Source organism: Pseudomyrmex gracilis, unplaced genomic scaffold, assembly GCF_002006095.1.
Source record: "Pseudomyrmex gracilis isolate BER0280 unplaced genomic scaffold, ASM200609v1 scaffold_117, whole genome shotgun sequence".
In the NCBI taxonomy this organism is placed as follows: Eukaryota; Metazoa; Arthropoda; class Insecta; order Hymenoptera; family Formicidae; genus Pseudomyrmex; species Pseudomyrmex gracilis.
Genome location: NW_018020701.1, coordinates 487,059 through 509,254, shown reverse-complemented (window position 1 = coordinate 509,254; position 22,196 = coordinate 487,059). Strand labels below are relative to the sequence as shown.

Sequence of the window (22,196 nt, the reverse complement as noted above, 5' to 3'; positions counted from 1 at the left end):
TATCTATAATAAAAATTTTTGAGAAGAATAAATTATTCTGCATGAGTAGTAATCGCACTGATTTTTCACTATATCGTCACTCTCTACGTATAATCTTGTAACTCCAAAACGCAAATTTTAGAGGAGAGCAGTTTAAAAGAGTTTAAAGGTTCATATAGTTTCCCTAGTTAAGGGATCTTTCGGTTTTAAATTTTTACTTCATGAATATTTTTTTTAATATTTGGTGATCATAAAGAACATGACTTTTTAAGCGTCACCATGCAATAAACTGAAAATCCGGTATGTGACACTTATGTAATTATACGTAGGGAGTGACGATTCTCTTTTGATGAAATTTCCATTTATTTGTATATTGTAATATTTCTTTTATATATGTGCTTTTTTTATTTTTTTTAAATATATTTTTTTATATTTTTTAAAATATATATATTTATCTGTATTTTCTACATCTCTACTTTCATATTTCTATATCAATTTCTCTTAAAGAACCGATATAGAATATTTTTTGGAGTCTTTTATTCTTTTGTACTTCTATATCAATTTCTCTTAAAGTACTGATATAGAATCTTTTTTTTAAGACTTATATTTTTTATATATTTTTTTTACATCCAGTTTTATATTTCTATATCAATTTCTCTTAAAGAACCGATATAGAATCTTTTTTCGGAGACTCATGTTCTCTTTATATCTATTCTCTTCTTTATACTTATTCTTTTCTATTTTATCTTTGCAAAAATATATATTTGAATATATATTTGAAATATATAAATATTTAAATATATATTTTTACTTTTTTCACATATTCTATCTCATCTATAAATACATGATAGGCTTTATCGGATGGGTACATACTTTCTTTAAATCAAATAAAATATAAAAACTCGGTCGCGAAAATAAAATAAATTTAAAATAATACTTTTTAATTTTAAAACAACTGTCCCTTGCGTAAAATATTTGATAGATTTTAAAACTTTCTAAAGTAAGTAAGTAAATAGGTATCTGTGTAGGTAGGGATGCGTATCTACAAGCGCTTGTAGAAAATATATTAGGCCGGGTAGGTAGGAAATATGTTAGGAAATATATTAGACCGATATACCGGATAAGTAGGGAGAAATCAAAATGTCAAATTAGGATCAAGGTTGTTATGCAGCCTTAATCTTAATTAATAAGGCTAGTAACGTTTAAGATAGATGTCTAAGATAGGTATAGGTAGGTAGGTAGGATTATATATAACTATTTATATTATATTATATGATATTGTATGTTATATGTAATAAATGTGTAATAGAATTGTATTCTATTGTAATGTATAAAAAAATTGTAAAATGAAACTTGGAAATAGAAAACACACTGATAAAGAGTTTTAAATAAAAAAGCAGAAGCTATATTTCTTGGAATTGCAACTTTTCAGACATTATATTTGTGTACCGTTAAAACACCTTTGTATAATATATATGGTTTTTTGTGTATTTTGTATATATGTAGTATTTTTAAGAAAATAAAATAAAATTTATAAAGCACAGAGCAGCAAATGATGATGTAAAAGGAGATGATATTTGACTACACTCCACGAATTCTGATGTTGCTCGCTAAAATAAGATTCTTTTCTTGACTATCACATATTTTCTGGTATGTCACATTTATGTTGTACGAAAAGTTGCAATGGTTTTTCTTATCCTTTTCTGTTTTCCTTTCTCATCTTCTCATCACGAGATCGTTCATTTTAAATTTCAAAAAAAATCAAATTCACGCTCTCGAATATACTCACACACTTAAAGAAAGTTGACCATTTAAACTCGTGCACATAGCACAGAATAAAACCGCACGCTGTGGACATAGCGTACCGACATGTCGCTCGTGGACTGGCTGCGTAGTTCCAATGTGTTGTACCACTCGTGGACATGCGCTAGTTTACGAGGCGGAAAAGTGATTACACATTTCTCTATAGGCCTTGGCCGCTGTCTCTCTTCTCTCTGCTTCAAACAATTTAAAGCAATTGCAGTATTAAATACAAATTTGAGATTTGAGACAACTTGAGTTTACTCTTATATTATCTTCATATCGTACAGTAGCAATCGGCATATTGAATAACCATATGGCGTACGTGGAGTTTTATTAAGTTTTTAAGATAAAAAATAAAGAGATAAAGAAGCTTGCACATGTCTGATGAAACCATATGTTTTGTCGGTTTGACAACTGATAAAGTGTACTGTGTTGCAGGTCCAAAGTTACTTTCAGAATAACTCTTACGTCTGATCCCAGTCTGCCATACAAAGTGTAAGTGGCCGTTTAAAAAATACATTCTCTTAAGTGATACGACAGAATGCAAGCTGTAAGCTCGGAAATTTTCAAAACCATCGATGTGTTTTTCACGTTGCTCCAAACACCAATTGTCGGTGAAGAGATAACAGTGGAAAATATAACGCAAGCTTTCAAATGTGCTCATTTTATCGAAGCTACTATTGAAAAAGTTCGAGCTGAAGATAAAACGTTGAGTTTTGAAAAGTATTTGCGTAAGAAGTTGGAGCGAAAATTATTTCCACAGAATGAGGAAATTACATGTTCCGATTTGGAAAAAGCCTGTGACAGATTATTAGAACATTATGTGAAAGATACGCGTATTCCCACAAAGATAGTTGACGAATATTTAAAACTGTACACCCAACATTTCAGTCAGGACAGATTAAGTATTTTTCTGAAAGAAATTATGAGCACATCCATTGCCACAAACATGATCATAGAATCCTTGACAGAATTAGAAGTGCCATTGTCTCACATGGAAGATGAAGCATTGATTATGTCATGGCAAATAGCAATAGCTAATGGAGATCAAAATGATGTTGTGGAATGCATAAACAAGATGTTACATGATGGTCATGTTTCAAAATTGATACATCTAACAAATGAATCAAACAATGATACAATTAAAAAATTAGTCGCAGAGATTTTCACGGCAAAACTGGTCAATTACGATCCCGAAATATGCGTGACATTTGCGAATACTGAAAGAAAATTACTTTTGATTTTACTCCGAGACAATAACGATTTTTGTATGGATTTTATCGATGCAATATTCTATTTTGCGCGAAATATGTACATTAAAGATGGAAAGTGGCATTCAGATTTTAAATTTAACTATGAACATCTCTGCAAGCTAATAAAGACTTTGTTGAATGGTCCTCGTGTAATTCGCGAACGTATTTACAATCGAATGTCTGCTGTAAAAACTCAACCAGATAGTGACATATGGAACGATATTGAAGCTGATATTTCGAACTAATAGTAATTTTTCTAGAATTGATGTTTTAATCTCACAAATTTTACATTTTATAAAATACTTAATGACTTGTATAAAAATAAATTATTTTTACCGCAACAATTGCTGTTTTTAACAATATAATTACCACTCAACCCTGTGTTAAAATATTACAATTATGTAATTATTTATGTATAATGCAAAAATATTTTTGCATAAAAAAATATTTTTCTTTACATTATATATTGTCAGCACGTTTTTGCATGATAATGAAAATACATTTCAATGATTGTTATTTCAATTGCAGACTTAGTGTACCGGAAAATACTCCATTTACTGCTGTGTTAAAATTTGCTGCTGAAGAATTTAGAGTACCACCAGCTACATCAGCAATAATTACAGACGATGGCATAGGAATTAATCCTCAACAAACTGCGGGTAAATCTTTACGTAACAATGATTTTTTGCCTATAAACTCTATACAACCAAATTATACAATTTGAACTTTCAGGAAATGTGTTTCTTAAACATGGCTCGGATCTTAGGTTGATTCCTAGAGATCGCGTTGGATATATTAGATGATTTAAGTAATATTGTTTAATAGATATTGTATATCTTTATATATATATATAACATGAATCACGAAACAATTACTTAAATATTATAAAAATGCATAAAATCTATACACAGTTATAAAAACATTTATATTTATTCACAATAAAAACATTCCTATATGCTTTTTGAAACAAATAAAATGCTTAAAAAACGTAAAATTTACTTTATCTGATAAAATACACATGTTAAATAAACGTTTTTATAAATCAAAACGTAATACTCTTATTGTGGGCAGAATTACATTTACAATACGAGAAACTTTGGGAAATGCGAATATTAAAATTAGACACTTTGAATTTTTTTTTAATAAAAAGATTTATAGCTCAAATACAATAATTGGTATAAGACTGATATAAAGATACATCATTATATGATAAAATCATTTTGACAACAATCGTTTACAAAGCACGAGATAAAGTGGCGAAAAATTTTCAAAGATTTGAACATTTTTTGTTATAAATCTTGATCTCTCAAATCTTACGTATTGCAAGAGATTGCGTTTCATTACACCTCTGTCACGAATGAATAGAGAGTTTGCTTTAAAACTGCAAAAGTATAAATCTTGATCATACTTGTGTGCTTATATAATATAATGTGACACACAAACATTAGAATTAAAAATTATTTCAAAGTACGCAATACTGTTGAATTTCTCTTTCTTCTATTTTCTATTTATTTTTATTTTTTTTTTATGGACGACAGAAATATAACATATATGCTAAAATTTCATCAAGTTTTGTCTTAGTCTCATTTTTACCATTGACACGTATAGAAAATTCGTTAATACTTTCGAATGCTTTTCTGAAACATCTTACAGGTCTAAACGTGTGCGGAATACAAAAATTACCATTATTAATTTACTTTTGGCACTACATTATAATTTTCGAATATATTCGTATGCCGCCGATATGAAAAGTTACACAATTGTCAGATATAATATTACAAAGAAACAATGTGAGGTGTGACTGCTTATTTATGATATAAAAGTTTAGTTTTCTTTTTCATAAAAAGATAGTTTATAGGAGGATTAGTTTTTGCATACTAACACGCGTGAAAGAAGTGAAACATTCTAATGGTATATATTCGATATTCTGGTAAGAAGAGTATAAAAAATCATCAGTCGTTTTCTCCATGTTATAATAATTGTTTGAATGTGTTTGCAGAGTGCTTAACATATGTATATATTTAATGCTTTCCCTTATGCATTTTATTTATCTTGTATACTATCTTTTATTAATGTGCATACACGGATACGAAATGTCGTAAAAAAATCTCTGTTTCATAATTCTGCGACGAAACTGTCACTTGCTCTATATTTTATCACACATATATGATGATAGATTATATTATGTCGTATACTGAGACTATTATTGACATTGAGCATTACCGAAACGAAAACATATCTGGCACTCGAGAGCGTGTGGCAGTTCATCAAGTAAAGAAGAACGTCTTAATTTCATCGAAGAATTATTACATTTAAGAAATTACATCTAACAATAAGTGATATAATACTGTCTCGTCGTTTTTGTTAGCGAGAGAAAGTGTTAGATCCGTTTGCTTTATAAATGGCACGTATTTCGAGTAAAGTTTTCATTTACGTAAGGAATTCGTTTTTAATGCACAACAATCAATTATAGCAAATAATCAAATACTTGTCAATAATTGTCTCTGACACAATTGATATCGTTCACACTCGGTACTGGAAAGCGTAATGAATATACTAGCATACTTCTTCTAAGAATTACTTATCCGTTGAATCTTCAAACTGATATTCATTAAATAGATTAGATGAAACTCTATTGTCAAATCGCACTATAAGTTTTTCAATTCTCCTGACAGTAATTAAGCATATCTTATATATCTATAATATGATTTCTACAGCAGTAATAATATACCATAGAATTATTTGTAGCTAGAAATGTATGAAAAATTAGCAATTAAAAGAAAACTGATTCCCGACTAGAGCTATAATCACGCATTTGGTTTTATAAGAACAGCGTTACATCAACACTGCGTTACATATTGCATTGATTACATTGCCAAGATAAAAACTCCCTCTTTTGTGACATTCATTCATTTTTTTTTCTTCTTTTTTTTTTTAGAAATTAATTAATTAATGTAATTTAACAAGGCCTGATTTCTCTTATTTCTATGCGGTGAAAAATGTGTTTACAAAATCTTAAGCTAGATTTACGAAAAAATGAGTATTACTGTTGTAAATTGATACAAAACACTGTACTTATCGCTCGTCTTCTCTTCGAAAGAAAATCGTTGGAAGTACATCTCTCTTTCTCTCTCTGTCTTTTTCTCGGATACAATTGCCTCTCTTTCTGTACACAGTAACACTGCGATGTTCTTTGATATATAACTCTAACTTATAAATAATTTACGGCTCGAACAACTACATGGGTTGAGTTTTGCCATATCAGGTTGCATCTGTCTCCGCAGGTCTTCAAGTTTCACTCGTCCTAAAGAACAACGCACGTATGTTAAATAATTTTCCTTTTCTTTGTCTTTCTTTGTGAGCATATTTTATATAAATTTCTTTTACATATGCATTCATAATATGTGCCACTAAAAGTACAGAAAAAAGGGAATACAAGCTACTAACTACTTGGATAAACACAAATAAGACCTACCCATTCGTGCTCCTCTACACCTTCCATATGATCTTGTTCCAGTGAACACTGGATGACATCTCCCACAAAATGGCTCATAGTTTTCTGGATCTGACTCACACATATCACACAATACGCTCAGTTATGATATCACATAAAAGCAAGACTCTTTTCTTTTCTTCTTTGCTTTTCTCTCACATCCACAATATTTATATAGGAAGTTTTATTAAAGAAAATAGTTTTTTTTCTCCGACAATTTTTAAAGCAATTTTGAATATTTCTTCTGACATACATGGCATTTTGTACAATTAAATGATAAAGCAAGGAACAATTTTGTGATTCAAGCTTGTCATACTTAATTGCAAGTCATACCACTACTACACATTGACGTGAAAATTTACATGCATTTTTCCGATCATGATTTTATGAGTGAAATTTGTTTTGCTGATTTTGTTTTACGGCAACGTTTTTAATCAATATTCAATTACATGCAAACATATGTAAATTCAGTGACGTCTTACCTCTTCTTGTTTCGCTTTAACATCCGGGTTCCAACCTAATCTACTGAAAGGTTGTGCAGTGATGCCAAAAGGAGTTGTTGAAGGTTTGCTTGCAATTTGAGGAGGCGTAACTACATTTTGTGATTGATTCTCAGTTACTGTGGATATAAAAATTCACGTGTTAATTAATTACATCTTTCGATTTTAAGAACATATAAAATAGTATTTTCTACTTACAATTGTCCATACCAGGCGGTTTCAGACTTATTCTAGATGGCTGTTTATTGATACCGTTAAACCATTCGGCTGCGGACAAAGTTGGTTTCCAAATAACTTTGGTTGGAGGGAAAAGATCATCTTGGAATAATTCACTCTAATTGAAACAAGTACATACGTTAGGAGTTTTATCAGTGATTTCTAGTTTTTTAAAATTTTTTTTTTATCTATTATTGTATAGTACGTACCTTTATGCGCGGTACAGTAAAGCTTAAAGGTTCTATTGTATTATTTGTTAATCTCAAGGCAGATGCAAACTCTACGCTAGCCACATCGCATTTATTTTTTGGAAGGAATGATAAGCCCTGGTGTAAACTGCTGCATCTATGGTGGCTCAGTGGACAGCAATACGGAGGTTCCTCGGTTACTTCAAAAGCGTATATTGTAGAGTCACCCTAAAATTGATTTTTCGTAGTAAAAAGAAAGATTATAGCAAACTTCAAATGTAATTAAGATGATTTTTTTTAATTAAGAAAAACACTCTTACACGTCCAGTTAAGAAAAGCGTAGAACTGTCTTCGTCATAATATGGCATTAATATGGCAGGTGAGACGTCTAATCCAACAGTGTTCAAAGGAGTATTTAGATTATCCATCTTAAATACGTAGATCTGTCTTTCAGAAACTCTGAAACACAAGATTTCAATATAATTTCCTTTCGCAGTTTATTATATCGTACGAAACGAAACGTGATTTATCGCGCTTACTTGTCAAAGCCCATTACAACAAGATATTTGCCTTCGAGCGCCCATACAACTCTCGCCCCTCTCGTGCCAACGGGACCTTTTCCCTCTTTCACGGGACTGTCGCTCGATCGAGGCTTGTAGATACGTAATTTGACATCTTTGCACGCGCTGGCAAGATACTGACCGCACGGCGACCACGCTAAACTAAATATCTGATCCGTATGACCGGTCAGTGTGATTTTCGCAATTGCTGTTTCGGTAGATGACAAGAGCGACAAATCCCAAATCTTGACGGTCGTATCGTAAGAAGCGGACGCGAGCACGTTTGAAGCCAGCGGATGAAATTTAATCAAGTAGATCTTATCAGTATGAGCTTCTATGACGTGTTTCGGCTCGTTTGTCGGTTTTGCCAAGCCAGATTCTGGTATTTCCCACAATCGAATTATTCCATCGTCGCAAGCTAATACAAAGAGAGAAAAGATTTTTATATATTTCTTCAAATTGTAATAAATATTTTTTATTACAATGTTGTACAACTTCTCTAATAAACAAACTCACCAACTGCCAATCTTTGATTATCAAAGGGGTCCCATTGAAAGTCCATTACGGTTGCGCCGTGAACCAATGCTGGCATTACCCCATCCGGTAGTCTTCCGGTTTTCTTCAACTCCAATACTGCTATCTTTCCACCTGGACCACTCAAAGGTACAGCTACTCGATCAGGATTAGCTGCAAATTCAAAAGAAACAGAGATATGTACTCATTATGCTTGAATTTTTTTTACTGCACACATTATTCGAGGACAAAATTATTATTTACCGTGAAAGCCATCGCACTCGCCGGATATTTGACGACTGATATTACGTATATTTTCAATATGCGTAGATTTGTGTCCCGGTGTGCCTTTCAAATGCCGAAACTTGGACACTCTTCCGAAGACTGTCGATGTTCTTTTCGAAGCTGGTGTTGCAACTGGTTCTATCTTTTCCAATTTAGGATCCATGCTCTGCTGTCGTAACATGGGAACACTTTTTTTCGTCTCATCCTCTTTGATAACTTCGCTCTTCGCCTTGAAGGAATCTCTTCGTCTCAACATGGTTGGCGAGCCCATCGCTTTCTCCGCTAAATTCCCATCGGTAACAGATACAGATCGACTCTCGTAAAGACGCCGTCTTTCGGCTATCGAATTTCTGTTTGCGCCGCGTTCAAAATTACCAATGTCTTCATTTTCGGGCGACTCGTCTTTCATTTTCGTTTCAAACACTTTGCGTCTCTCCGCGGTGCTCGGTGTTTTCGGCTTATAACCAGAGTCGCTCGAATTAGCGTCTTCCTCTATGGAACTGGAATCGCTCTTGCCATTTTCCGTATCTTTCACGCGCTCGTTAGGCGTCAAAGTAGGCGACTTGTCCGCTTCCGTGTTATGCTCTACAACGTTATTAACTTCGTTCTGATGATGACAACCGTTGCTGGTGTTGTCACTATTCGGCGCAACAGGTACAGAGAAGACTTTATCGAACGAAAATTCCTGACTGGTGGACTTTGCTTGGAATGGTTTAGGACCGAGGCGGGGCTACAAATTGAAAAGAAAAAAAAAATATAAATATCTATTCGTCTTCCTCTACATATCCTAAGAATTATTCTCGCAGAGAAAATTACTGTGTTAGTAATGACATGACAATGATGATGTAAGTGTGATTTAAACAAAAATCGGCCACACACGCAAAAGTGTCACGCATTGTCACGAACATCAAATAATTCCTTATATAACATTAGAATGCTCTTTTTTTCTAAGCTGATTACAACCTTATATCCGCCAATCGCATTAGGATTTACTGATGTAACTACTGATCCGGGATTCGGCGATGTGCGAGGACGCGCCACTGGTTTCGGTTCCTCTTCGGAGATGCTGTTAGTTCGTGACGCTCTCGGTAAAGGTTTCGGTGGAACAGTTTGTCCTCCATTTTGCATCTTCGTCTTTTCTTCTTCCGTCTCGAGTTTTTTCGAGTCGTCCATTTTTTCGGCTTCGTTTTCGATATTGTCATCATTTTCGTTCGCGTTGCTCTGTGGTTTTGAGAATCCTTTCGGCGTGGTAATGACCAAGGCTTTTGATTGCCGAGAGTTCATTTGTTGTTGTTGTTGTTGTTGTTGAGTTTGTTGTTGTTCCATTTTAATTTCGCTTTGATTCTCTTTGAGCGCCGCTAAATTCCCTTTGTGTACCTGGAGGTACGGTAAAATCCTTAAATGACCGCGAACCGCAACGAATAAAACTACACTGTTCGATTTTGCACATTTGAAAATGCGTTTCTGCATTCGATGTGATATGTAAATTTAACGACAGCAATCAAATATATATCTACATTCACATAACTTTTACACACATACATACACATATAGCTTGCACTTGTCTCTTTGTACAAAAAGACGAAAAAATACAGAAGACGTAACTAAAGCTCCGATAAAGTTTCAAGTATTTCTTAATGAAAAATTTGCTTGTGTGTGAAATAGCCAATGTAATAGAAAAAGAAAACTCTATCTTTAAATAATTGATCCAAATGTTTTTTTACACTTCGTACTCTTTACTTACGCTGCAGAATAAGCTACAACATCAATTGCCACTTATATTACACGTGCCAGGAATAATAGTTTGAATGGTGCTAATGTATAAACTATAAAACATATATTGGATATCTGAAACGTGAAAAAAATATACACAGAATATGGAAAAAGAAATTAGATAGCGCAAAATAAAATATGCATGTATCAGTGTATGTAACAATAATTAAATATATATATATATATATATGTATAAAACTTTAATAAATGTTAACTTTTGTAAATTAAACATATATAGATCGCAAATAAAAATATTTTAATATGCTTAATTTATATTCTGCTCTTTTTTTATACATTTTTATATAAAACATACATATAATATCGTATCTCGGAAGAGAGAACACAATTAACTAAAAATTACACAGCACTTTATACAACCAATAAATAATACATTGCAGATACGTCTTACATAGAACTATTATTAGCGCGATATGAATGGCAATGCAAATAAAAAGTTGTGACGATGAAAAGCATGCGGTGATTGATGATTAAAAAACAAAAATAAAATCGTACAAATAATATTTACAAATATGACCAAACATTTGAATCTCTTTTTGATCCAAACTACCTTAAGTTCCACATTTAGAACAATATTAAAACAATCACAGCAGTTGTTAAAATGTTCACTCACAGTAATCGGCTCTTCGCCTTTGTTCCTTTTAGCAGGATCAAGCGATATTTTTGGTACAGGCGCATTATGACCTTTAATCCATGCCGCTGCGTTATTTTGAGCAACATAACCAGCTGTTTCTGGATAAATGTCCGCGTGAAAGTCTCTGTACGTCTGAAATGCAATGCTTGTTACGAAACTTTTAATTGTAACTTGCCATATTGCGCGATAATGATTCACGCAACTACTACCGCTTACTTTTCGTGGCACTTGATACATGATTGGAATCACTATATTGGAAGTGAGTTGTAACAGTCTGTTAACTTCGGCCTGCATAACATTGAGCGCTCGTTTGGGAACCAAGCAAACCCCTTTGGTCTGCTCGCCGCTGTGACGGATTCCCTCCACAAGATAAGGATCTTTATCTGTGACTTCCATGTACATAATAGTAGTGTCACCTTTTCCAGCAAGAAAGAGCATATTTGTGTCAGGATCGAAAAGTGGCATCAAAATACTACAAAAGATAAGATTTTATACATCAGCAGTGTGATTTTCAATGTAAATCATAATTCTTTGCAATGTAGAGAGATGAAAATCAAGAAACTTGTACTTACCCAGTGCTGCAGTCCAACTCTAGTGTTTTTACTGGGTCATTTAAATGCCTCAAGTCCCTAATGAAAACTTGACGAAGTCTTGCTGCGTCGAATCCTGTGGTGAGTATTCTATCACTGTTATTTAACCAAACTATTCTGGAATCTTTGATGCTTTGATGGCTTGAGCACGAGTTAACAATATAAGAGGACGCTCGAGGATCTATGATCCTCACTTGCTTGTCCTTGCAGGACGTTGCCAAAACAGTGCCATCTTGCTTCCAACTTAGAGATTGAATTACTTCTGTGTGATCACTGTTAGCTGCAACATCACACAAATGTTCACGAGTAACAGAAAATGTAAGGAAAAAACGATTGGTAAAGTTGTAAAATATATTTACAGAAAAGTTCCTGCTGAGAGAGAACATCCCAAAGGGACAGGTTGGTGAAAGATGTAGTGGTCAGAAGATGTTCGGCGGTTGGATGCCAACATACTGCTTCGACTCTTCGTTGGCGATGAGAGAATGTACATTCTGGATTGCACAAAGACTCTTCCAAACCAGTTTCTGGGATATGCCACAATTTTACCTAATTCGAATAATACACACGTACAAAAAAATCTAATTTTTGTTTTAAGTAAAGAGAGTATTAATATTTCTAAATAATAATTTTCTATTTACTGAGAATAAAGTTTTAAGATTCTTACAAGACAATCCTGAGAACCAGTTGCAAGTAAGCCATCGTGAAAAGGAGAAAAATCCATATCTGTCACAGTGTCTGCATGCGCATGAAGCAGTGGCATAGTCTTGCTCTTTCTACCACAATCTTCTAATGGCAATACTGCTAAACTGGAACCTTAACAGAGAACCAAAAATTTTATTGAAAAATAACAAATAAAACAAAGCCAAACAGAATGTAAATCTCTATTGTATAAGCAAATATACCATTATGATCAACATTGAATGCCATAAACGCTGCAGAGGCTGTTATGTTGTTCCCATAGGTTTGATATGAGCCCACAGAAATATCCCGAATACAAGCCTCTGGCTTAGGAACAATTGGTGCGGCATTTTTATATTTAGATGCTTTAAAACGCCAAGCCATTTTGATGTTGCTAACTCACTTTAAATCTCTCTACTCTGCTTAGATCATGTAATCTAAAGAAGATAAGATACAAGGTTATATCAAATAACATTTTGTAACAATATAACATATTGTGGACACAATTGTTGTTTTGCCTGGCATTATAATTAATCAAAATTATCAAACTTGATAACATTTGACACAAGCATATGTGAAAATTATTGATGACTCTATAGAGATCATATAAAGCACAAACTTTTTGGGAACAGAACAAAGACCAGAGTTTTCAAGAACTTTTGGAAAATGAAACTCTCGCGATTGTATTTGTCATTCAAGATTTCGCGCAGGTAATACAATCGCTCGGACAGAAATGCGAATATAATTTGCTGGGCGTTCCCGGCCTCGATAATGGCAGGTAGAAATCGACGCCGAAGTCTCTTGGGATCGCATCAACGGCGTTGGTTACAAGCGGGTAACACTGACGCGGTCGTTCGGCGTCGCCGAGCAAAGCCGTGCATGACTAATAATTCGGGGGTGAGAATCACCCTACCCTTCGGTTCGTCGTCGGGCTGTGGATCGCCGCTTCGGCTTTACCGCAATGACGCTGATCAGGGACGCGATTTTCGCGGCGAAACGTGACGCAAAGCGGAATACTCACGATTCGCAAATCGAGGCGCATTCACACACGCCAATTCAACGCGCTTTCGATGCAAATCTCGAGTGTGTTGCGGCGACAAACACGATAAACACAACGAAAAGACTGTGCGAAACCGAGTGTCGCTGCTCTACCAAGCTCCACGGGTTGTGACGGGTTGACAGCCGGAAACAGGAAAGTCTCCCTCTCCACCTTTCAACCCGAGACGCAGCGCACTTCTCCCTCTCCCGCGATGATATTGTTCAACGACACTTCACTGAATATCAGCGATTGTTTTAGCGGTCATGTTTGTATTGTTTTATCGCAATACGTTTGAAAAGTAAAATCTTTAAATGATATATATGTTATTTATGTATTTGATATTTAGCATATATACATATTATGCGCTGATATATAATACATATAATATATTATAATATGTGTAATTATTTTTCTATGTGTGGAAGTAAATCTACGTATCACATCAAATCCATAGGATTACCAAATTTGATACGTATATATATCATTAAAAAATTACAAATTCTGTGTTGCGCATCGGTATTTCATGTACATAAAATATATATATATAAATAATACTATTATTCTTTCAAGAGAGCTAGTTGTAAGAGAGGCATTACTTTTAACGAAGATAAATCTGCTAATACAGCCTGAAAATAAAGATGTGTACATAAATATTCACGTTATAAACAGATTTGCACATAATGATTTGCACATATGTATTTAGTAAGCTGTGTTGTTTGCACACCTCTACATTTTGCTGAGTATTGACTTGCAGTAAATTTTCTTTTCGAAAACTCAGTATTGTCACTGCCAATAACGGGATGATCTCCAAAGAGTCATAACCGAGAATTAGATCCCACAGATACAACAGTTGTTCGGGTGGTAAATGACCGCTGAAACCTCTCATGAGCCATTTAAAAACTATTCTTATGCTAAAAAAAAAAAAACAATAAGTGCGCGCGCTTATGATATTAACGTACGTAAATAAAAAAACATGTTAATTAATTGAGAAAACAAAACGTTGAAGTTGACACTCACGGTTGAACGTGTATATTTTTTAAATGGGCCCATAATTGCGGTTCGTGGCACTGCAGCAATCGTTCGAAGAGCAAACAGAGAGCGACTATGCCTTGTTCGTGGCTCGACACGGTGTGCAGACGAAACCAATATCTCAGGTAAAACGCACGAAAAGTGTAATACATGGCGCAGGGATCGTCGTATAAATAACAAAACGGTGTGGCTAGCAACCACCACACACGGTGTATAATTTGCAGTTCGTTCAATTAAATTACACACGTGAATTTAACTTGAGTCTGAATGCCGTGCAATAATAATTTTGGAATAGAATTTCTTACCGTACATTGTGAATCCGTGAAACGGAATAACACCGCTAGGTGGAAAAACCAATGTATTTTCTAACGTCGCCGGTTTGCCCTGCAGAACCGCGTGAATCACTTGGCCGCCGGCACTTCTGTCAGTTGTGACCGGAGCAAGCACTTCGGAATCTCGCGAGAAACACAACATGGTTTTGTACAAAATATCCTCGAATACAAAATACTGATCGTCGTTTCTTGCCGTTAACTGTACATCCTGCGCGCAATCGTTACATTAACAATACAATTGCTGTTTGTTTTATATCGAAATATTTGCGTTGAAAAAAAAAAAACAAACAAAACAAATTTACCATTATTATCAGTTTATCTATCACAATGTCGTACTGCAATACCATATTTTTTAATTCATCGTAATAATCTACGTCCTGAAACAAAAGGAATTTATCTAGATTATTTTGTAACAAAGACGTCTACCTATGAAACATTAATCGTACGTTATCTTTGATAACGGATCCGAGAACGAGAGACCAGAGTCGACCGCGTAACGCTCGCGGCGAGCCACGTTTGAGAAATTCTTGAGCGATCGGTGCGTGATTGGAACTCAGTACTTTTTCGCCGATGTGCGTACGCTCGGCTTCTAAATTCGGAAAACCTTCCGCGGACGGCAGTTCAGGATTCACTCCGAGTAACGACATTCCTTGAGCCAATTCCGAATACATGCGTCTCTACACAGAAAAAAAAAAAAAATATGTCGTACTCAAGATATATATACACAAAAATCACAAATTTGTACAATCATTTGTAAAAAAGTTTTATATACCAATTGCGCGAGTGTTTTTACGCCAATTTGTATGTGACTGAAATCCCAATTCAATTCGTCTCTGAAACGGTTTTCCGCTCTTGTTAAAACACGTTTGTCTCATTCTCGTGAATGTGTTATTATCAAGAATTTAAAATCAAATTATATAAATTTAATTGTCTAATTATCATGTTTAATAAATCTATATAAAGTTTCTCTACACGCACGGTTGCTTCTTAAAGGAAGGATCGCGTATGGAAAACAACACGTCTAAGAAATCCTTCGGCGCGTACAACGGTCGATATTGCGACAAATCTGAAATGAGAAAAATTGCATCACACAAACGAGATAAGCAACGAATAATTTGTGAGACGATATATTTTCGCGAATAAATATTAACCGATGTCGTAAGTGCTAAGTTCGTTCCACTTTTCGACAAGTTCGTCCCGATCGGCAGTTGGTCTTATACGAGCCAGTGGAATATTTAGTTCGCTGCACGTCGAATTCAACGACTTCTGTATGCGCCGTTCCCATTGAATCTGTGTCTTCTTCAAGTAACTCAGATCGGCCGATTGTATGTGGGAAACCGATCGCGAGTGCAACGAGCCCTGAAAATTTGTTCGGATCGTTAAAACTTGTACCCAAAATTGCCTTGAAAAAAAAAAAAAAAAAAAAAACACAAGTACCCACGTACTCGCGATCGCGCCCAGTGAAACACGGTGTTTCTGATCTCCGTTTCCAAGCCGTTGGTTTTCAATGCCGCGATCAGGGAATTTTTGAAATCGTCCTTGTCCACGACGGGCGACGCGACGAGTCTCTGGCGAGAAAAAGACAAGGATAACAACAATTAAATTTCTCCCAAAATGTGTAATTCGAGTCTCAACACCACCCACCTGTATTTCGCTGTAAAGCGCCTTGTAATTCGACATGTTCTGTATATCCTCGGTGAGTTTCCGAGCTGTCTTGTCGAGGGACGCATTCTTCTCCGTAATTTCTTCGCTCATTGTTTTTCGATGTGCACTCTCTCGTGCGCTCTCTCTCTCTCTCTCTCTGGGACAGGATTCTTTCTCGCGTTCGAAGATAAATTGAAAATGTGCGCCATATTTAAACAATCGTTTTTCCACAGCAACGGTCACGTGTGTCGTTCCGTTGGAAACGTCGAGTATTCATGTGCGAGAAAGATATGAAAATGCGCCTTAAAAGAAACGGATAGATGAAAATATATAAAGTGCATGACGTAAACTATAGATTTTCGCAAGTTTACCGGCGATGGATCTAGAAACACGGGCCCGCACCACACAAGTGGGCAAGTGGCTGCATGTGCGCGATGATGTGTGTTTGTATAGATATGTGTGAGGAATATTGAAATTCATCTGTCTCTGTGCGTCGTCTCATATTGCGCAAAGTGTTTTCTGAAAGGTTTGGCGAGAAAAAAAATTGTTTATAAAAAAAAAAACAACAACATTTGTGCTCCGAGAGAAACAAGAACGCCACATGTTCGATGTGGTTCTCTTTCTCTCCGGTTTTTTTTTTTCCCCGACGTGCCATTTCTGTCAGAACAGGATGGAGTTAGGAGTTCAGCCGTAGGCAGGCAGGTTAACCGGACCAGAGTTGGAACTGGCGGAGCTGCAGCGCGAAAGTTCTTCGATTAAATTGCGATTAATTGCGCGAATTCGATAACGCGAATCTTTGAGATCCTTTACGTCAATCGGAAACCTCGTTACAACCGCTCTCACGCTGTTTCACGTAGGAAAATGGCGGTGCAACAATCCCGGTTGTTTTGAAACATACAACTTTGCTGCTGATGATCGACGAAGTTGCCAAAACTAACATGGATATCTCAGCTATGCTCGAGGTACAGGTGAAAGAAGAGTCGGAAACGGATTCAAATGGTAAGTAATGATTGTTGCGAGCAGAACGGACGCAACGAAACGCGAGCTTCCATATCCAAACTCGATACTCGAGTTGTTCTAACCTATACTTTGTTCTCTTCTATTGCAGCAGTATCAGAAAAAGATAACAGTTTACTCAACTCAATTCCCGAACTGGAAGTCGCGCCGGTTCCCGAGGAAGAGAAGAATTTCTACAACCTCATGTTCGACAATGGTCAGTTCTGTGTGTGGACAAGAAGTCTTTCTACTTCTCACTAACAGTTTATAGTTCACACATTTTTTTTTCCCTGTTTGTTTCGATTTGATTGAAGAAAATAATATAAATTTACAAGAAGTTACTTTTGAAATAGCAGAAATTGCGCATATTACATGTGTGTAACATAAACATTTAATGTTTCAGATCTTGCATCCGTAAGATTCTGGAGACTTCACTGTACAGCATGCGACGTGCACATAGGTTCTGCTCCATCTCAAGCTCATAATATGTATCAACATCCTATACTTCGTACGCTACTTTGTGCAAAATGTCGAGCATTTTATGGAGATGGCAATTTTGAACAAGGTAAACATAATCAATTTATTTATTCGTGTGTGTTTTATAAAATGTTTATAATTTATTAGAATTATAATTTATGATTTATACTTTATATCTTTAGGTGATGATGCTACAGACATGTTCTGTAGATGGTGTGCAAATGGTGGTAGTTTGTATTGCTGTTCATATTGCAGTAATACATTTTGTACAAAATGTATAAGAAGAAATTTCACATCTTTGGTTAGAAAGAAAATTGAGGCCGACGAAAAATGGAAATGCTTTGTATGCAATCCTAGTGATCTGTACAGCGCAAGAGCTGTGTGTTGGGCTCTTCTCGAACACGTGAAAACAGTAAAAAGGTATTGTCACGAGAAATGCTCTTATTAGTAACACATCAATCTTTAATTTATTTATTTTTTTGAATATGTGCATATTGATATTGATTTTTAATATATTTCACAGAATACTCAAAAATAGTAAGGTAATGTCTACCCAGGAAATTGAGGATAAGATGAATTTAGATGAATCGCCGTGTTGTCCGCGTACGAGAAAACGCAAACGTCGAAGAAACGAATCAAATTCTGAAGATGAGGATGAGACATATGTACCTTCATACAATGGGTTAATAAATCAAGGAAACAAACGCAAACAAATGAGAAAGTTCAAACTCACTCAGCCGATGCATACCAATTTAAATGGCGTCAATACGTCATATGTGAAGCAACTGTATCCCATTCGGCCACGTCCAACTTCGATGTTAACTAATTTCCCTTCGAATGAACAAGGAACCGAGCCCAATAAGATCAGAACTGTGTCGGATAACGTTCTCTTTCCATCATCAAGTTTAGTGAATGACATGTCTCGTTCAGACGTTTCATCATCATCGAGATTTGAAAATACCAATACATTGCAAAAACAGACAATATATCACGCTACTCTGGTAGGTTCCATAGGTTCAAACGCTTATATTACACCGTCTACTGCAGACTCCGCGCCTCGTAGATGCGCAGTTCTTATTCCTCAGTCACAGTCACAGACGAGCCAACCGTTACAGTCAAATAAATTCCATGCACCGCAATCACTCCAGTCAAATACAATGGTGTCCATACCCAAATCACCAAACAGATCTTCTCTTGTCTTGCGGAACTTGCTTGAAGGCACGCCTTCCAACATAATCGAACTTGACAGTGATTCTGACGACGAACCGAAGATTGTCGAAAATCCAACAGCCAATGTGAATAACAAGAACAAGGATGTTATTATATCTTCCGAGAGAATAGTTCCTGTTGCGCTTGCATGGGACAAGACAAATATCGGTAAAATAATAGAACAGTCTCTGAAAGTGATGTACTCATCTCTGAAGACGACTCCTCCTTCCTTTAGTGAGAAGATGTCGCCGCACAGTCAAGAACTCAAACAAGTTTTAAGTAACATAAATGAAAAACTAGTGAATTTCTTTAATTTAAATGAACGAAATGAAGATATTGATTTGATTGCGCGAAAAAAGATGATGCAGTTTTATCAAATTATACGCGACACGGTACTACAGTTAGCGCAAATTAACGATAGAGCAGTGCGCGAATATAATGACTGGGTGAGATCTCGAAAAATAGATAAGAACGCGTCGCCGTCTTCAACCGACGAGAACACAATAACAAGTTCGGAAAATGTAGAGATTCCATTAGACATGATTTGCGTTAACGATTCCGATACCGAGTCTGAAATTGAAAAATTGATCGATCACAAAGTTATCGAGCCATCTGAACTTGTTAAACAGTGTAAAATTGTTGAAAATGTGCTTTTCTCTAAAAAACAAGTTGTGCATCGAGCCGTCGGTGATGACATTGCGCATTCATTGGTAGATCAAGAGATTCAAGTATACGACGTGATCTCAAGGGATTATGAGAAATATATCGGTCACTCGGTTTTGAAGAAAGTCGATTATGACAAGTCGAGAACAGACGATAGTGCTTCGAAAGCAGTGATGACGCTTGAGAACTTCGGCAAATACGAGGAACAATTTATCTTTTACTTGCAACATATTGAAGATCACGGCATCGAGATTGAGGATATGGATGGTTTAACGGACTCGAACAAAATACCAATTGAAAAGCAAATAGAGACGAATTCGTCGTTTATCTTGCATGCAGATTCCGATCAGACAAATAATTGTGAGCAAGAAGACAGTTCAACGAATTACATCACTACTCCAACAACCAAGAACGACGAGTCAATAACGTTTACAGAACGTTTAAAAGAGTTTGAGAAAACATTAAAAGAAGTTGAGTTGCGAAACAAAACAAAGACAGACAATGATGCGGCATTGTTGATATTGAACAATGACGTAAACCCGGATCAAAACGATAGTAATGTAGTAAATGTGAGAGAAGTTACTTCGACTGAAAGAGCGGATGACATTATTATCGATGATTGTGCTATTATTGATGATTAATAAGCTTTTAAGGTACTGTAACTTCTAAATTTGTGTAAATTGAAATATTTTATTTTGGTTTATAATCAGCTTTATAACTAATCAAATCGTTTAGAGAGATAATTGTGTAAGACACAACAGCTTTCTCATTTTAGAGCCATAATCTTTTTCTTTTTGTTCTTAAAGAAGTTACAGTTACCTCACAGAGGATGAAATTTGTATTATATACATATATATGAGTGATGTGTATAAAGTATTTCATTTCTATAGATTATAATAAAAAATAAATATTAAGATGTCCCGCAAATGGCATTGTGTGAAGAATTTGCTTTCTAATAATAATTAAAAAGTTTATGTTGTCATTTATTTTTAGTCTATTCTCAATCTGTTTATTATAAGTAATTTATAGTATACTTCGGCAAACTTTTTTTACACAACGACAGTAATGTAATACGTTTGATAGAATGGCAATTATTTTAAATAAATTGTCTATTATATATTAGTTTACATAATTTAACATTTAACGTTTTTTTGTAAATATATACAATAATGCGCGAACAACTTGTGGCATACATGTGTTACTAAATGTCTTGTTACTTTTGTAGGAACATTTTACAACTGGACAAGTGTATCGAAAGCGTTAAACATGTTGTGTACTTAATAGATTACCAAAACTTGAAGTTAGCTATTTTAAAAGAGATAAGAGGTAAAACTGAAATACTTCTATTATTAGATTCGACTAGAAAACAGTAAAAGTGTTGCAGATTTTGACATTATACATCTACACTGTAAAAAAAAATGTGAACTTACACGAAATTTTACACAATTGTTGTAAATGTCACGTTATAATTAGTTAGTTATAATTTTAAGTGTAGAACATCATGCCGGTTTACAACTAAATTGTAAATTTACATTTTTAGTATCGATAGCGAGTAAGTTTCCAATATCTTGTGCAGTGTAAAAATGTATAATTTTTGTGCGCCATAAGTACGCAGCATTAATTCGCTCACTTGTATACGTATGTACATAACACAGCGTCTTTGTGGTGTGGTCACATATCTTACAAGATATATAAAATGTTATGTTTCTTGTGCAAAGACTCATTGTTATATTGTAGCTAATCGACTATTATGCACATACATATTTAATTTGCACATTTTTGTCGAGTCAGAGTTGTTAAAGTTTTGTTTGGTCAGTCACTTCGTTTCGGTATACTCGCGCAATTATCACCAAAGAATCAGCGTATTCTGAACACTGTTTTCTCACAAACTCCACAAACATTCATAAATATTCAGCAACTGGCTAATAATGTTCGATTATCCTCGAAAGGTGAAGGCATACATATACATGCCGGGGTGTTAATGTACATACGTATTCTATATAAAAACAAGACGAGTAGTTAGACATATTCCTAGCCTGTTCGCTCTCGAATTTTTTGAAAGCAATACGCGTGTGAATTGTGCAAGTTTCGCGAAATGAAAAGAGTGTAAGAGTAAGAAGTATTTAAGTTGTTTTATACATAGTTCGTTAGATTATAGATATTTAGACATTAGATATTTAACATTATCCACATTTAATAATTAGTTCGTGCAACATAAGTTTCGTAAGAATAAAGACAGATTACTTCTTTTCATGTGAACTTGTTTCTTATATTATATGTGTGTGCAAAATATCAAAAATCTACAAGTTCATATAAAAATTAAA

General features: G+C 34.9%; 4 protein-coding genes across 9 annotated transcripts; 2 read left to right on the top strand and 2 right to left on the bottom strand.

The window, feature by feature from the left end:
- The first annotated feature begins 1,924 nt into the window (after positions 1 to 1,924).
- LOC109856387 (ubiquitin-fold modifier 1) lies at positions 1,925 to 3,901 on the top strand. Its single transcript, XM_020431625.1, has 4 exons — positions 1,925 to 2,100; positions 2,221 to 2,277; positions 3,564 to 3,694; positions 3,768 to 3,901. Exons 1-4 carry the CDS (start codon positions 2,096 to 2,098, stop codon positions 3,836 to 3,838), a joined length of 264 nt encoding a protein of 87 aa, XP_020287214.1. The 5' UTR covers positions 1,925 to 2,095; the 3' UTR covers positions 3,839 to 3,901.
- A 2,046-nt stretch (positions 3,902 to 5,947) lies between these two features.
- Positions 5,948 to 13,699, bottom strand: LOC109856386 (coronin-7). Of its 4 annotated transcripts, none has more exons than XM_020431620.1 (17): positions 13,505 to 13,699; positions 12,708 to 12,920; positions 12,470 to 12,618; positions 12,165 to 12,351; positions 11,788 to 12,085; positions 11,432 to 11,687; positions 11,195 to 11,347; positions 9,754 to 10,167; positions 8,770 to 9,520; positions 8,509 to 8,679; positions 7,972 to 8,410; positions 7,753 to 7,891; positions 7,454 to 7,660; positions 7,227 to 7,362; positions 7,011 to 7,147; positions 6,511 to 6,600; positions 5,948 to 6,339 (listed from the first exon to the last, which is right to left on the bottom strand). In XM_020431620.1, the coding sequence occupies exons 2-17, from the start codon at positions 12,865 to 12,867 to the stop codon at positions 6,331 to 6,333; spliced, it is 3,696 nt and encodes a 1,231-aa protein (XP_020287209.1). In that variant the 5' UTR covers positions 12,868 to 12,920; positions 13,505 to 13,699; the 3' UTR covers positions 5,948 to 6,330. The 4 variants fall into 4 exon arrangements, with proteins under 4 accessions (XP_020287209.1, XP_020287211.1, XP_020287212.1 ...); XM_020431622.1 differs by lacking the exon at positions 13,505 to 13,699 and adding an exon at positions 13,397 to 13,498; XM_020431623.1 differs by lacking the exon at positions 13,505 to 13,699 and adding an exon at positions 13,103 to 13,369.
- A 199-nt stretch (positions 13,700 to 13,898) lies between these two features.
- Positions 13,899 to 16,764, bottom strand: LOC109856404 (TBC1 domain family member 19). 2 transcript variants are annotated; one of them, XM_020431661.1, is made up of 11 exons: positions 16,528 to 16,764; positions 16,329 to 16,451; positions 16,035 to 16,242; positions 15,862 to 15,949; positions 15,656 to 15,716; positions 15,330 to 15,560; positions 15,186 to 15,260; positions 14,857 to 15,091; positions 14,540 to 14,741; positions 14,247 to 14,433; positions 13,899 to 14,148 (listed from the first exon to the last, which is right to left on the bottom strand). In XM_020431661.1, exons 1-11 carry the CDS (start codon positions 16,636 to 16,638, stop codon positions 14,080 to 14,082), a joined length of 1,590 nt encoding a protein of 529 aa, XP_020287250.1. In that variant the 5' UTR covers positions 16,639 to 16,764; the 3' UTR covers positions 13,899 to 14,079. The 2 variants fall into 2 exon arrangements, with proteins under 2 accessions (XP_020287250.1, XP_020287249.1); XM_020431660.1 differs by having other exon boundaries at positions 16,035 to 16,764.
- Positions 16,765 to 16,929: 165 nt separating this feature from the next.
- LOC109856402 lies at positions 16,930 to 22,123 on the top strand. 2 transcript variants are annotated; one of them, XM_020431648.1, is made up of 5 exons: positions 16,930 to 17,526; positions 17,636 to 17,740; positions 17,927 to 18,088; positions 18,183 to 18,420; positions 18,524 to 22,123. In XM_020431648.1, the coding sequence occupies exons 1-5, from the start codon at positions 17,439 to 17,441 to the stop codon at positions 20,511 to 20,513; spliced, it is 2,583 nt and encodes an 860-aa protein (XP_020287237.1). In that variant the 5' UTR covers positions 16,930 to 17,438; the 3' UTR covers positions 20,514 to 22,123. The 2 variants fall into 2 exon arrangements, with proteins under 2 accessions (XP_020287237.1, XP_020287238.1); XM_020431649.1 differs by having other exon boundaries at positions 17,420 to 17,526; positions 17,639 to 17,740.
- The last annotated feature ends 73 nt before the right edge of the window (positions 22,124 to 22,196 follow it).

Bases quoted from the DNA above. Each gene is read 5' to 3' on its own strand.
- LOC109856387 (XM_020431625.1), top strand. The intron at 2,278-3,563 runs GTAAGTGGCCGT...TTTCAATTGCAG, and splicing joins CCCAGTCTGCCATACAAAGT to ACTTAGTGTACCGGAAAATA. The intron at 3,695-3,767 runs GTAAATCTTTAC...TTGAACTTTCAG, and splicing joins TAATCCTCAACAAACTGCGG to GAAATGTGTTTCTTAAACAT.
- LOC109856386 (XM_020431620.1), bottom strand. From the start codon at position 12,867: ATGGCTTGGCGTTTTAAAGCATCTAAATATAAAAATGCCGCACCAATT. The intron at 12,619-12,707 runs GTATATTTGCTT...TTCTCTGTTAAG, and splicing joins ATTCAATGTTGATCATAATG to GTTCCAGTTTAGCAGTATTG. The intron at 12,352-12,469 runs GTAAGAATCTTA...TATTCGAATTAG, and splicing joins CTGGTTCTCAGGATTGTCTT to GTAAAATTGTGGCATATCCC.
- LOC109856404 (XM_020431660.1), bottom strand. From the start codon at position 16,638: ATGAGCGAAGAAATTACGGAGAAGAATGCGTCCCTCGACAAGACAGCT. The intron at 15,950-16,034 runs GTTAATATTTAT...TTCTCATTTCAG, and splicing joins ACTTAGCACTTACGACATCG to ATTTGTCGCAATATCGACCG. The intron at 14,434-14,539 runs GTGAGTGTCAAC...TTTTTTTTTTAG, and splicing joins AAAAATATACACGTTCAACC to CATAAGAATAGTTTTTAAAT.
- LOC109856402 (XM_020431648.1), top strand. From the start codon at position 17,439: ATGATCGACGAAGTTGCCAAAACTAACATGGATATCTCAGCTATGCTC. The intron at 17,527-17,635 runs GTAAGTAATGAT...CTTCTATTGCAG, and splicing joins GTCGGAAACGGATTCAAATG to CAGTATCAGAAAAAGATAAC. The intron at 18,421-18,523 runs GTATTGTCACGA...TATATTTCACAG, and splicing joins CACGTGAAAACAGTAAAAAG to AATACTCAAAAATAGTAAGG.